Genomic DNA, 14,742 nt, shown 5'->3' with positions numbered 1-14,742 from the left:
TTTCTAGGTTTCATTTTGTTTCCTCCACATCAGAACTGCACTTAATGAAAATGGAATTTCTAGAATTAAAGTACCGTCTGCTCTCACTGCTGGTTCTTGCAGAGTCGAAGCTGAAGTCTTGGATCATCAAATATGGGAGGAGAGACTCCGTGGAGCTGCTGCTGCAGAACTACATCGTAAGTGTCCCTGGGGCTTGGGTAGAGGAATCAGAGGACCAGGGATGTAGCGTTGAATACCTGCCAGTGTATCTGATAACTTACTCTTGGATTGAAATGTGAAGGGTTCCAGTGTGTTAAAGGGGCTCCATAGAAGTTTGTGAGCTATTCATTGCAAACTGAAATATACACCTATATTCTTCGGAAATATAAAATATTTTGCTGCATTAACCACATTGAACCATTGTGACTGACTTTATTGCTTAAAAAAGAAAAGGTTTTGCATTGTATACCCATGGCTTTGACTGTGAGCTCCATTGAAACTGAGTGAACATACTTAAAGGTTATCTTCTTGTCTTCTAAAACCCAGTCTTGGAGAACAATTCTCAATTGTTGTAAACTTTTTTTTTAGTTTAGGAGAGCATGTCTTTTTTATGGTTATTCCCTGAGCATTTGCTTCTGTGTGCACCCAGGAAAAGTAAAAATTTGTAAATCTCTGTACCAATATAATTTTTAAAGATGATCTCATATTTTGGGCTATCAGTAAAGATTATCTCATATTTTAGTTTATTTATATAGAATAGTAGCATTGTATTAATGAAGGAATTAGGTTGTTCTATAACCAGGAGTTTCCATTTACATGTAATTAGAGAATTATAATTATCAAAGGCAGCTTATTTCTCTTAGTTAAAAACCCACCCCCCAAATTTATTAAAAATACAAATTTTCTCACAAAATGAATGTTAATAGAACATCTCAGTTCTGTCTTGTTCAATTGATGTTTAATTACAAATTCTAAATAATAAATTAATAAATCCAAAATATAGGCCCCTATTTTACCTGACAGTCACAGATAACTCTGAAACTGGTATGACTGATACTTGTTGAAACCATGTCTTTATAGAAGAAGCATCCTAGAACCATAAAATATTTTGCTACATTTTAATTTCATTTTCTAAGTGATAAATGAACAGCATGCATTTAAAGGGGAAAAGGTTTAACAGATTTGTAGTAAAATATTTATTTTGATTAATTTATTGTCTCAGAAATAATTGTCAAAAAATGTGAACTCTGTTGTATGTTTCCTTATTCATTTTAAATTATTTTGAAAAGCAATAAAAAATCTATGTATTTAACTTCAAGTACTTATATCAGATTTTTAAATATGAAATACAGATATGCATTTATGTATTCAGGTTTAGTCTTATACACTCTGAACTCGGGAGGTAATTATTCAGGATTCATCTTTTTCCAGCTATTTAAGGACGACCAGTCAGATTGAAATGCCTAATAGGAGTGTTGCACCAGGTTAATGTTCAACACAATGATGTTAATAATTCTCTTTGATTTCCTCAAGTAAAAGGTTTGTGAGTGGAGAGTTGTTACCAATGATGAAAGAAAAAAAAAAGCAGTATTTTCTGCCAGTCCATGAAGTTCACCATACAGCTCATTTTAAACTGCTTCCTAAGTCAAAGTCATTTGTATAAATTGCTAGTTACTCTACAAACATAGCAGGTTTTAATGAACATGTCCTAATATTCTTATGCCCTGTGAAAAAGACCTATTTATCACTCATACTATTTTCCAGAAAGGGTTTTAGGTATTTTTTAACAGTTTGAATAACTTTGGAAAATTGAATATTTGTCATATGCCAAGGGTTTTCATATTGTTTCACTGAGGAAACAAAGAGGGAATGCTTAAGTCACATGCTCCGATGGCACAGTTGGTAAGGAGTGGAGTCGGGATTTGAATCCACCTCTTTCTGACTCAAAAGCCCTTGTGCTTAAACAGTAAACTTTCTAACAAAATTGGCTGTGAAAAAGGATTTTTAACTTTAATAGACCAAATCATTAAAATGATCTCTTGTAACTGAAAGAACTAAAGAATTGTAACTCACATAAATAATAGTTCCATTTAATATTGGTCCATATTGAGAATATTTCCCACTTTAATATTGTAGCCTGATAGTTCCTACTATTTCTGGTATAGGCAGCATGGATTTAGGGCAGGGAGAGGTCAGATGGGGGACCTTATGGAAGCTTAGCCACCAGTCACGCAGAAAGGTGTTGAATCATGGCTCATCCCCTTACTACCCATGTCACTTTATAAATAGCTAGATTCTAGAAGACTCACTTTTTCCCAAATCTATATATACAGAAGCCTAAGCGACCATTCGACTGGTAGCTATGACATGCACTGACCACCAGGGGGCATACGCTCAACACAGGCATGGAAACATGGAACAGACTAATGAATCTCAGAGGGAAGTGGGGAGGGAGGGGGGTAGGGAGAGATTAACCAAAGATCTTATATGCATAATAGAGACCCAATGCACCGATTTGTGCACCAGTGGGGTTCCTCAGCCTGGCCTCTGGGGATCAGGCCAAAACCAGCAGTCTGACATCCCCCAAGGGATCCCGGATTGCAAGAGGGCACATGCCAGGCCAAGGGACCCCACTGTGCACAAATCTATGCACAGTGCCTCTAGTTTATTAATAATAATAATAGGAATTTTCTAAGGAACAAAGACTGACACATACTGTTTTACTTCTACCTCACACCCCACAGACACTCTCTTATCCTTTTGGAGTTTGGAGGAAAATCACTCTCTTTAAAACAGACTATTTCAAAGAGTATAAAGACTTTCAAGTAAAATTATAAATCAGGTTCTTAAATATGATCCTTTCCTTGTTTTCTAAAAAAAAAATTTACTGTAGTGAACCATATGCTGCTACATCATCTAATAACCAAAATAATATTCAGGATGTAAATTTTCTATAATTATATTTGCCTTAGCTGAATTCTCAATTAAATCTTTTTAAAAATTATTTTTTAATTAAATTGGGCATGCCCCACACTGGGGATTGAGCCCGCAACCCAGGCATGTGCCCTGACTAGAAATTGAACCGTGACCTCCTGGTTCATAGGTCAATGTTCAACTTCTGAGCCATGCTGGCTGGGCCCAATTTGTACTTCTTAATCCCTTCACTTTTTTCACCCAGTCTCCCAACCACCTTGCTCTCTGGCAGCCATCACTTTCTATTGAGTCTGTTTTTTTGTTTGTTTGTTTGTTTGTTTTTGTTATTTTGTTAGTTTATATTTTGTTCTTTAGATTCTGCATATATTTACAATAACCAAGATATGGAAGCAACCCAAGTGCCCAAAAATAGATAAGTGAATAAAAAGCCGTGGTGCATATACACAATGGAATATCACATGGCCATAAAAAAGAATGAACTCTTACCATTTGCAACAGCATGGATGGATTTAGCGAGTATTATGCTAAGTAATATAAGTCAGACAGAGAAAGACAAATACCATATGATTTCCTTATATGCAGAATCTAAAGAACAGAATAAAAGAACAAACAACAGAAACAGAATTCAATCTTACTCATCTGAAAAAAAAATACCTTTGTTAAGGGTTAGAAAATTAGAGAATGTGCTTTCTATTACTTCTTGTACAAGGTACATGGCATGCAGCTGGTAAGTACTTAATATATTCCTGGAAAATACTTCACAAATGCTTGTTGATTAATTTAGGCTGCATGCTACTAATAAGAGATTACATACTGTAATGAAAATCAGAAGATGACTGGTTTGGTTCTTGCTCTCAGAATTGTTCATAAAATGACCCTGTGGGTTAACACATGCTTCAATTTTACTATGGAAGAAATAGGATAACATTTTGTTCTTTCACATAAAATAAAAGAAGAGCTCTTGGAACTTTGGACTCTGTGAATGCAACATAAATAATATGAACATTTATTTTATTGTTTATGATTATTTTATTAATGTACATAGACAATTCTGATGAAACCACTCCTCAGAATTCATTTTTAAAATCTGGCTTAGCTCCCTTTGAGTGAAATTGATGAGCTTTTTATTTCTTATACCTATATTTATCTTGTGAGAATAGAAATACAGTCTTTTCCACTAAGACTTTGAATTTAGTGGCACAACGAGGTATCTTATTTTTCTTTAAATGTCTACTGACTAATATGACTTATTTGTTCAACTTGACATCCAAATGTAAACCTTATTTTGAAAGAAATAAATTAATCCTGTCGCTGTTATTTTAAACACGCATTTGTGTTTACTTCTGCAAAATCTGAGAGATTGTCTCTAGATAGCTCACAGTAAAAAGGAGGTTTGGCAGTCTTCCTGCTAAAGTAATTCTAACAGACAAAACAACTCATATTACTAACTGGATTTACTCAATATCCAGAAAAAAGAACCAAGATAAATGAAATAATTAAAAAGTAAAATAACAAAGAAAGCATTGTCTTCTAAAAATTATTAATTTTCCTCATGGGAAAGCTGAAAAAAACTTTAATAAAACTCTACAGTATTTATGATATTCTTATAACATTCCCTTTTTTCTACCCCTCCCCCTTCGACCAGAAATAAAACTAGAAAAATTTTTTCTCTCTTCTTCAGTTTGTTTGTAAACTACTCCAGCAAAAGCCTAATTAAGTCTTTTTGTCCAGTAGAGGCATGATTTCCCATTTCTTTGGCACTTGGAACAATTTTTCCATTAACTTCTTGAAATTTTTGCCCAAACTAAAGGCTGTTTTTAAAACTTTTCCAGAGATATTTATATTTTCAATTTCTTACAGTGTCTTGAAGATTAGGTATAATTTTCCTTTTTTTAAAAAATCAAATCTTGATTTGCTTACTTGGTTAAGTTACTAAAAATGTAAATTACAATAAATTACTTTTTCTTCAGTTGGGGAGCAGGGAGAGCTTAAAGAAATAGCACATCAGGCTAAATAATGAGTCAATCAGGCTATTGTGGAATTACTTTATCCTCACACAAAAATAATGAAGCCTATTAAAATGATTGAATAAAGTATTCATCATAGGACCCCTCATTCCAAGCAACTCACAGCTTTCTCTCTTTACAATTTCCCTGAAGAACAGTTAATATGTAAGTAAATGCTTTTACACACAAAATGATATGAAACGTATTATACAGGTAATTTTTAAATGTTATGATGAAATATGGTACATGTTTATCAATAAAATCTAAGGATGTCTATGCAATTTCTGTCTGAGTAGTTTTGCATCTCCATATTAAGCATTTATCAGCCTACTATTGAGGACTTCAGCTGGTTTTTGAAGGCTAATTTTGCATTTTATAATAATGACATCAAGTATTTCAGTGAGTTCCAATCATAAGACCTAATTATGCTATTAAGAGAATTTAAAGAGCTTTTGGTGATATGTTGTTACCTATAATTACATCAACTTCCTACTTTGTAGAAGTAGGAATAATCTTTGAAACAGGAGCTATTTCATATTTGTTGGAGTTAACTGTTATAAAACTTACCTAAGGATTTGTTGTGTGTTCTCAATTTTATAGCATCCATTTGCTGATAGCAACTCTGTTACATATGTAAATTATATACTGACATGGACATGCCTTATCTGTAATTTTTATACTAGGAAATAGAAAATGGAGATCATGGATAACATGGGTGGAATGTGAGATTATTAAACGTTTTTTCTACTTGTGAACATTTTTGTACTTATTTTTTATTATAAGGGGAGTGTGCAATGTGCCATTTATTTATAATCTGAAGTTCCTTGGAGCAATCATTCACCAGAATTATTGTTCAAAAAGCAAGTGTTACACCCCAGCGGGACACTTGGTGATGTTCTTCTAAATTTAGTGCTTTCTAAATGTTAGCCTCAGGTTCCCTGCAGAAACAGCTAAAAACAAACCCTTGGGTAGAGAGGAAATAGAACATTTTCTCAGTCTAGGGGTGAGTTAGAATTCAAAGTGTGGAAATACTTTATATTCTCAGAATAATTAAGTTATTTATGGCAGTTGAATTAATTTGACATTTTTAGGAAGAAGGAGGTTGGTAAATTTGGGTAGCATATTCACATACCGAAGAAAGTTGGGTTTGTCATTTCCACCTAAGCCAGTATTTGCTATCTTCTAACTATTCCCCCTTTTCTAGTCTTTTATAGAAAACAGCAAGTTCTTTGAACAATATGAAGTGACATACCAGATCTTGAAACAGACAGCGGAGATGTACGTCAAAGCCGACGGTTCAGGTAAAACTCGTGGCAGGATTTGTTTCAGTGTTGAATACAGGAAAATTTAGGAACTACTGGTATCTATATGAAAAAATACAGATTTCTATCTGAAATCATTTTTTTTTCTCTTGTGGAATCTTTGTGTGATCATACTGTTGGCCTGGAGAGCATACATTGAATTCAGCCCCACTGACTTTGTATATTGCCTAACCTGCATCATCATACGTGTGTGTGCTTGCGCGCACATCTGTGTGTGTGATCTTCTAAGGGAGAGCAAAATAAACATTCATTTTCTAAATTGCAATTTTCAAACTATTTTCAATTCTGAGGATTAATAGCAAAAAAATGGACTAACTTGAATATTTTATAAAGTAACTTGTGTAAAGACCTAATTTGTAAAATATTCTTGTTTCAATTTTTAAACATCTGTCATATTTGCTGAAAATGAACTATAGCATTTGTGATTGATACTATATGTGTGTCTACTTGAGTGCATATAAAATGTGAACAAACACATATGCCACTTATTGCATCCCATTTATTAGGAATTTTAAATATATTGTCCTCCTTAATCTTTATAAGTATCTGTGAATAAGATATGTTTTCAGCAGTAACTGAATGAAATTCTAGAGGATTATAAGTGCATACCAGTGTAATAGACGCTAGAAAAAGATATGGAAGATTTAAAATATAAAATAAAGATTGTGCCCTAGCCGGTTTGGCTTAGTGCATAGAGCGTCAGTCTGCAGACTGAAGGGTCCAGGGTTCGATTCCAGTCAAGGGCATGGACCTCGGTTGCAGTCTCCTCCCTGGCCCTGGCCCTGGTTGGGGCGTATGCAGGAGGCAACCCACCGATGTCTTTCTCTCAAAACATCGATATTTTGCTCTTTCACTCGCTCTTCCACTCTCTCTAAAAATCAATGGAAAAATAGCCTCAGGTGGGGATTAGAAAATAATAATACAATAATAAAATAAAGATTGCGATGTGTTTTATCTGTGTCAGTGGAAGAAGCGGAGAATGTGATGAAATTCATGAATGAAACCACGGCCCAGTGGAGGAACCTCTCGGTGGAGGTGCGGAGCGTGCGGAGCATGCTGGAGGAAGTCATCGCCAACTGGGATCGCTATGGCGACACGGTGGCCGGGCTGCAGGCCTGGCTGGAGGACGCTGAAAAAATGCTGAGCCAGTCAGAACTTGCCAAAAAGGTGAGGGTGCTTCTGACCAGAGGAGACGAGCACGCGCACATTTAAAAATAAGGGACTGTTACAGCATTGTTCTCTAGGGAGGGCTCTCTATTTACTCAAGAATCCCGACTTTGCCTGAAAAGCTGCACATTCAGGGTAGTGCATTGTTTTATACGAAGAAAGGCGCCGCTTTATAAAAGTTAGGTTGGAACAGTTCCCTGTCTGATAGCTCAGTGTTTGCTTTTGCATTCAGAAGAGCAGTAACTGATGCAGTGGGCAGCAGGGGGCGCTGTACTCACAAGATCTGTAGCTGAGAGGGCAGGCCCTGTGGCTTTCCAAATGTAAGATGCAAACATTGTACTGGATCTGGGGGATGGCAGCCACGGTTAACAGATGGGTCGCTGCATTTTTTGTCTCTTTGGTTATTCCTTTTTTGGATGTTATTAACCCTCCGTCAAGGGCCTCACTCTCAGCAGGTGTGACTCCCTCCCTCCAGTTACAGGTGTACATGTGCATATGCAAAAGTTACTGTTTTAGTTTAATGTCACTTACATTTTAAAATAACATGAAATGGACTGATGTCTATCTATACAGCGGCGGGCAACAGTAAGTTTATATTTGTGAGTATGTGAAACAGAGTTCATTCTTGTATTTATTTTTTGATTATTATATTATTCATTTGTAGTATCTGTCTTCTTATTGTTGCTATTATTTCATATCCTTACTTATGATTTATCTTTTAGGTAATTATGGATGGTAATGTAAACCTACTTTTCCCCACCCCTGTATATACTTCTTAATGGCAGCCAGACATTTCCCACAGAAAATCAATTTACATGTAAAAGATGTTAAAATGCCAGACTCCATTAAGAAATATAGTACATATGTTAGAATTACTGCTTGCCATCCAAGATTGGTTCACCTATCCTTGTGTTATACAAGTAGAAGTGTCATTTTTAAAATGTTTTATCATTTCATATTTCATTTAGGTTACATATTCTTGTGTAGCCGATGGTGACAGAAACTATATAGCTATACAGATTTTGGCTTTTCTGATTGGACCACAGTGCCTGAGTAGATGTCGTGTGTGTTAATTTTATCCGAGGAAGCATAACTGCCAGAAACAGAACTGTTCTCGTATATTTATGGAGGAAGAACTCCCACACAGAGCTTATGAAATGGATTTTCAATTATCTTTTGTTATCCCTGCTTTCACTGTGGGGTGTGTGTGTGTGTGTGTGTGTGTGTGTGTGTGTACATACACTGGCACATACACGCTTAACTTGAAATCAGGTGGAAACTGCTTCATTGTCAACTGTGTAACAGATGAAGGAGGATGTTATTGTATTTAGTGTTCCTGGCCCAGATATTTAATTTTTAAATTTTCCTTTGATGGTTTAGCTCCATGATTAGTAATTATCTTAATGATCTACTGTATTCAGATATTACAACCAAAAGTAACAGGTCGAAAGTTTGTTTACAGTTTTTTTGAGGAAGTCAAGCAAGTATGTCTTTCCAATCTATATTTTCCTAGTATCTCTTTTTTTTGTTGTTGTTAGTGCTCACCCGAGGATTTTTTTTTTCCATTGATTTTTAGAGAGAGTGGAAGGGAGGGGAGAGAGACAGAGAGAGAAACATCTATGTGAGAGAGACACATCAATTGGTTGCCTCTCATCACGTGCCCCAACCAGGGCCAGGGATCAAACCTGCAACCTAGGTACATGCCCTTGACTGGAATCGAACCCAGAACCCTCCAGTCCAAAGGCCGACGCTCTATCCACTGAGCCAAACCGGCTAGGGCAATAGTATCTCTTTTATATGACTCTGGCACTGGCATTTACTCACCAGAAGATAATGTATAAGTCTTTCATGCTCACAAAAATTCAATTTTTCATCTGAAAAATAGGAATAACAGAAATGGTCACATTTTGTTTTGTCTTCAGCAAAAGATAGGGCATAGATGTTTTTATAGACATACACTCAGCATTTCTAGTTCATATTGTTGAAACTATTCAAATTTTACATTTTGAGAGTTAGGATTACCTTAAAATTTGCACAAATTTTCAAAGATATTTCTCTTAGTTTGGTCATTATCATATTCTTTATTAAATTTGGCGTATGATTCACAATAGTATGCCTTGTTTATTGTCTAGGACTTCTTTCGAAATTTGCCTCATTGGATACAGCAACACTCTGCCATGAACGATGCTGGCAATTTTCTCATCGAAACGTGTGAAGAGGTGGTTTCCCGTGACCTTAAACAGCAGTTATTACTGCTAAATGGGCGCTGGAGGGAGTTGTTCATGGAAGTCAAGCAAGTATGTCTTTCCAATCTATAGATGCCTGAAACATGCATGTGCTATAAACGTTGCCATAAGCAGTCTGTTTAGAGACTATTCTGTTAGTCTCTAATAACATCGGCTTATTAAAGCCGAGTCCAGATGTGTCTAGATCTGTTATATTCATACTTGGTCCTTTGTTCTTTCCCCTGAATAACAGAGGAACATAACAGAAATGTAGAGTTTGAGTAATGATTATACTGCCATCTGGGACCTATGCATATGGAACGATTGATTCATGTTTCAAATCATAAGTCCTCACTTCTGTGCTAGCTCCTTTTTTTCTTTTAACTTTCGCGGTCATTGGGCTTCAAGTGTATCTACATAAGAGTCAGGAATGAGAGTCTTTCTTACCATGTAAGGATTGCAGAGAGTACATGGAAGCAAAGGCCACAGGCATCTAGTCCCAGTTTCATGATTGCCACTGATGTCCGCCCCCCTTTCCTTAACAGTATGCACGAGCTGATGAGGTGGACAGGATGAAGAGGGAATACACAGACTGCGTCACTGCCCTGTCTGACTTCGCAACTGAAGCCCACAGGAAGCTTTCTGAACCCTTGGAAGTCTCTTTTATTAACGTCAAGTTATTAATTCAGGACCTGGAGGTGAGGGGGCTCTCTGGACCATAAAGTGAAAAATCTAGTCTCTTTGAAAATCAAGATCAGTGAAGTTGCTCAAATCATGGCAAAGCTTTTTCTATGTCTCTTTTGATATGTGTATCTTCATGATACCTCCAAAAATATTTTTAAGTTGTATTTTTTAAAAAAACTACTTGAATTTTTAAAGGCATATTTGGGCCATAAGCTAACTTCAAAATAATTTTTAGGTTGGAGGTTATTTTTTCTTCAACCAAATTATAAAGCACTGGAGGAAAATAGGAGTCTGTAGATGGCTCCTTTGCATAAAAATCTCCAGTAGTAACAGCTTACAAAATGGATTGTGCTATTGAAATAGTTTGGATACTCCACAGCTCTCAAAATGAAGTAATGGAAGGATATTGAATGACATGAAAAACTTTTCCAATTCACTATTAAGTGAGAAAAGTAAAAAATAGCACTATCCTTTTTTTTTTTTTTTTTTTTTGGTAAAAACTAAAAATGTGTGTAAACACACACAGGAAGCAACATTAATGATGTAATGATAGGTTGATGGCTCTGGTGATCACTATGTGGGACTTTAACTTAAATTTCCTTTATCCTAACTTATCTCTATTTAATACATTTTCTGCAATGACAATGTGTTATTTTTTTTAAAGAAAATAAATTTAATTTCTAAACTTAGATAAATTGCCCCAAAGTGTTCACATGCATTTACCTGATATAATGTTTACATACTACATTAGCACATATGTTGAAAGTGGGAAGATTACTTCAGCATATGTCACCTAAGGATTTCTGCTTGGTTGTTTTTTTTTAAAGCCTTTTCTTAGCTATGTGATATTACCAAGATATAATATACTAGAGGCCCGTTGCATGATATTCATGCAAGAATAGGCCTTCCTTCCCCTGGCTTTGCTCCTGGGCTGCCTGGGAGCCTGCAAGTCCTTGCTCCCGGCCGGAGCACCACTACTGTAGCTCCCGACGCTGCCCCCCCTTCCCCTCATAGCAGGCGTCCAGCCCCTCCTGGCTGCTCCACGCCTGCATATGCAAATTAACCTGCCATCTTTGTTGGGTTAATTTGCATACTCACTCCTGATTGGCTGTGGGCGTAGCAGAGGTATGGTCAATTTACATGTTTGTCTATTATTAGATAAGATTAGTAATGAAGGAAAGCAATAACTGGAATCTCCAAAGGTTTATGAGTGTAAATATAGAATGTTCTCTAGAACATACTGACTTTTGCCCAACCCTCTGCAGCATCCTGAAATTAAAAGGAAATGTGGCAGGTGCTAATTTAGCTGTTCACTGATTCCTGCAGGACATCGAGCAGAGGATACCTGTGATGGATGCTCAGTATAAGATCATCACAAAGACAGCGCACCTCGTTACCAAAGAGAGCTCCCAGGAAGAAGCTAAGGAAATGTTTGCAACCATGTCTGGGCTCAAAGAGCAGCTGACCAAGGTGGGGGAATATTTCATGCAAGTTACCCTCCGCGGGACCAACGCTGCCTCCCACGCGCCCCACCTCCTCTGTCACCGAGGGCAGATCCTTTACTTGTTAACAAATCACGCTTTTGTTTCTTTTTGTGATTTTGGTTTAGTAACTTTGTCATCTAGTAACTCTGTCATGAGTTTTAAAAATTAAACTCTGGGGCTGATACCAGCTATTACCTTTATTGACTTAGAAGCATTGGTAGCTGTATTTTAATAGAAAGATACACCTCTTCAGGGGGACAGGGGACCAATGAAATATGATTAAACAAAAGGGGGAGAAATAGAGGAGGAGGAGGAAAGAAGAGGAAGAGATCAGATATTTAAATGAGAAAGAATTCCAAAATGCCCCTTTTTTGATCATTTATTTGGTGTGCCTTTAAGAGTACTTATGCTATTTTCTGCCTGGACGATTGAGAGACATTTTCACAAGAAAACTCTGTGGCATTTATGCGTGTCACTGGTATAGTAATATTTGTCTTCTGTATAAAAATTGAACAACGCATAGGAACTATCATGAAACAAATGCCTTTGGCGATCTGTAAGCACAAAATGACCACATCACTAAAGAAAATGTTCCTGAGAGCCATGACCCGTGCCCTCAGCTGGTGGCGCTTAATGGCTTTTAACAGAATCTTTGTCTTTGTGCTTTTAAAGGTCAAAGAACGTTACTCCCCACTCCTGTATGAGTCTCAGCAGCTGTCAGTTCTGTTGGAGGAATTAGAAAAGCAGATGACGCTCTTCTATGACTCACTTGGGAAAATCAGTGAAATTCTAACAGTGCTTGAGCACGAGGCACAATCTAGTGCTCTTTTTAAACAAAAACATCAGGTAAGGAAAAGTCCCTTTCCGGAGACACGGTCATTTTTAAAGCATGTGTAGTAAAATTGAGGTTGTGCTTATTTATAGATATTCTATAACCAGGCTAGCACATAATACATACTCTGTAACTGGTAGCAATTATTATTATTATTATTATTATTATTAATTATAGAGAGACAATGAGTATACTGCCAAACCCTATTCTAATGAGTTCTCATCATATTGGATAAAGATTATTTCCTATTTTGAGCCATAGTGCCACTTCTTACATTCCCAAATTGCTATAAATTGGCATCAAAGAATCGTTCCGCAATTAAAATACTTAATGTTGAGTAATAATGATATTTAATATTTTTCTCTCTAAATGTTACCTCCTAAATCTTCAAAAAGCAAAAATTTGTCCTTATTCTCTTTCGTCAAAGCAAAACCAAAATTCTGCTCTTAATATTTGAATCTAGATTACCAAAGCTAGGATCCAAATTAGCCATTTGAAGTATTTTTCCAAAGCAGCTGAGGATGTTGAAATGCAAATGGATTCAAGTCAAAAAATGACTGTGGGCCTTGGGCGGGGCTGGACCATCCCCTGCTGTCTGCTGCAGAAATCGCTGACGCCAGGGCTGGGCCAGAGGTTCAGGGCCTGCATTCTCATCCTGCAAATGTGTGGCCATTGCGAGGCCTTGCACGCCCACTGGTCAGCGGCCGTTTGTGGTTAGGATCTGGGGCCCAGCATTTTATCAATGAGGTGGTTAGCTTGCGAACCTTAGAATTCAAAAGGGGTCTACACAATTTACACAAATAATACATAATCTGCGTCTGACTCAGTCAAGTATAATGTGCTTGGTGCTAACTTTATTTAGTCAAACTATATCCTACTCTGTAGATTAATCTCATTATTGTTTGCTCAGTACACCATAAGCCTATTATTTGGTTAGAGAAATGCAGATACCAGGCAAATAACAATTTTTGATGCTCTCTCTTTCTCCTAATGTTAATAAGATGGGCTTGAAGTATTTTTTTTTTAAAAGTCTCAAAAAACGTAAAAAGCCCTGACTTCAGTGATTGCTTAACATTCTGAAAAATATAAAAATAATAACTTCTCTGTGCTTTTGATTTTGTTTGTTGCTGGTGTAAAAGCCTAAAGCTGTGTCATGCTGTTCTTATTATTTGGTGATCATTACTCTCTTTCCTTCTCTTTCTCGCCCTTTTAAACTCGATTGTTGTGGGTTTCCTTCCCTCCTAGGAGCTGCTAGCTTGTCAAGAAAGCTGTAAGAAAGCCATGGCACACATTGAGAAAGGCAGTCAGAGTGTTCAGAAGTTTGTGACCTTGAGCCACGTGCTGAAGCATTTTGATCAGACAAAGCTGCAGAAAAAGACTGCCGACGTCCACGTGGCCTTCCAGGTGAGTTCTCTGCCCTGTTAGCAATGTGAAGGGGGCGGGGGGTGCAGTGTAAGCAGTAAGGACACAGAGCCAGCATGCGTCATGCTTTCACTCTTGCTAAATGCCTCACCCACTGGTGTTTGGAAACCAGCGTTTCACGGATTTCTCTAATATTAACATCCATGAATATTAAAAGGGGTTGATAATTCTTGTTCTAATGAAATGCATCCCTTCCAAGTGGTTTTTAAAGAAACAATATTCCTTCACAAAGTGCTACTTTAAATAACGAGAAAGCATCCCATAATGGCTATTTTTCTAAACCAAGAACATGATCAAGAAAACCGGAGACTGGAAGAAACATGTGGAAACCAACAGCCGCCTGATGAAGAAGTTCGAGGAGTCGCGGGCGGAGCTGGAGAAGGTGCTGCGGGTGGCGCAGGAGGGCCTGGAGGAGAAGGGGGATCCGGAAGAGCTCCTGCGGAGACACACCGTGAGTGCGCCCCTGTCTCTGTGCGACCAGGGCTCAGGATCTCCCCCGGGGCCTTCCGGAATATTCTACCAAATCTGAAAACTGAAAATACTTTTTTTCTAAAAATTATAAAGCATGGTTGCATGTTGGATGTGGGTGGCTTCTGAGTCATAACGCTAGATGATTATAGCTCATTCCTGAAAAAACACACACAAAAACAAGAGCAGTTGCTGGGACGGTTTGGGAGGGCAGCAGCT

General features: G+C 37.2%; 1 protein-coding gene across 1 annotated transcript in view; it reads left to right on the top strand.

Moving 5' to 3' along the window:
* SYNE1 (spectrin repeat containing nuclear envelope protein 1) overlaps positions 1 to 14,742 on the top strand; it is a 375,752-nt gene that overhangs the window by 104,949 nt on the left and 256,061 nt on the right. The window contains exons 14-22 of the mRNA XM_054722584.1: positions 8 to 176; positions 6,124 to 6,220; positions 7,206 to 7,408; positions 9,541 to 9,705; positions 10,179 to 10,331; positions 11,644 to 11,787; positions 12,474 to 12,647; positions 13,879 to 14,037; positions 14,342 to 14,506. Of these exons, the coding sequence (XP_054578559.1) occupies positions 8 to 176; positions 6,124 to 6,220; positions 7,206 to 7,408; positions 9,541 to 9,705; positions 10,179 to 10,331; positions 11,644 to 11,787; positions 12,474 to 12,647; positions 13,879 to 14,037; positions 14,342 to 14,506 (1,429 nt within the window). The remainder of the gene's footprint in view (positions 1 to 7; positions 177 to 6,123; positions 6,221 to 7,205; positions 7,409 to 9,540; positions 9,706 to 10,178; positions 10,332 to 11,643; positions 11,788 to 12,473; positions 12,648 to 13,878; positions 14,038 to 14,341; positions 14,507 to 14,742) is intronic.

The sequence above is a fragment of the Eptesicus fuscus genome, chromosome 10 (assembly GCF_027574615.1).
Source record: "Eptesicus fuscus isolate TK198812 chromosome 10, DD_ASM_mEF_20220401, whole genome shotgun sequence".
Classification (NCBI taxonomy): domain Eukaryota; kingdom Metazoa; phylum Chordata; class Mammalia; order Chiroptera; family Vespertilionidae; genus Eptesicus; species Eptesicus fuscus.
This window is presented reverse-complemented; position numbering and strand designations above follow the sequence as displayed.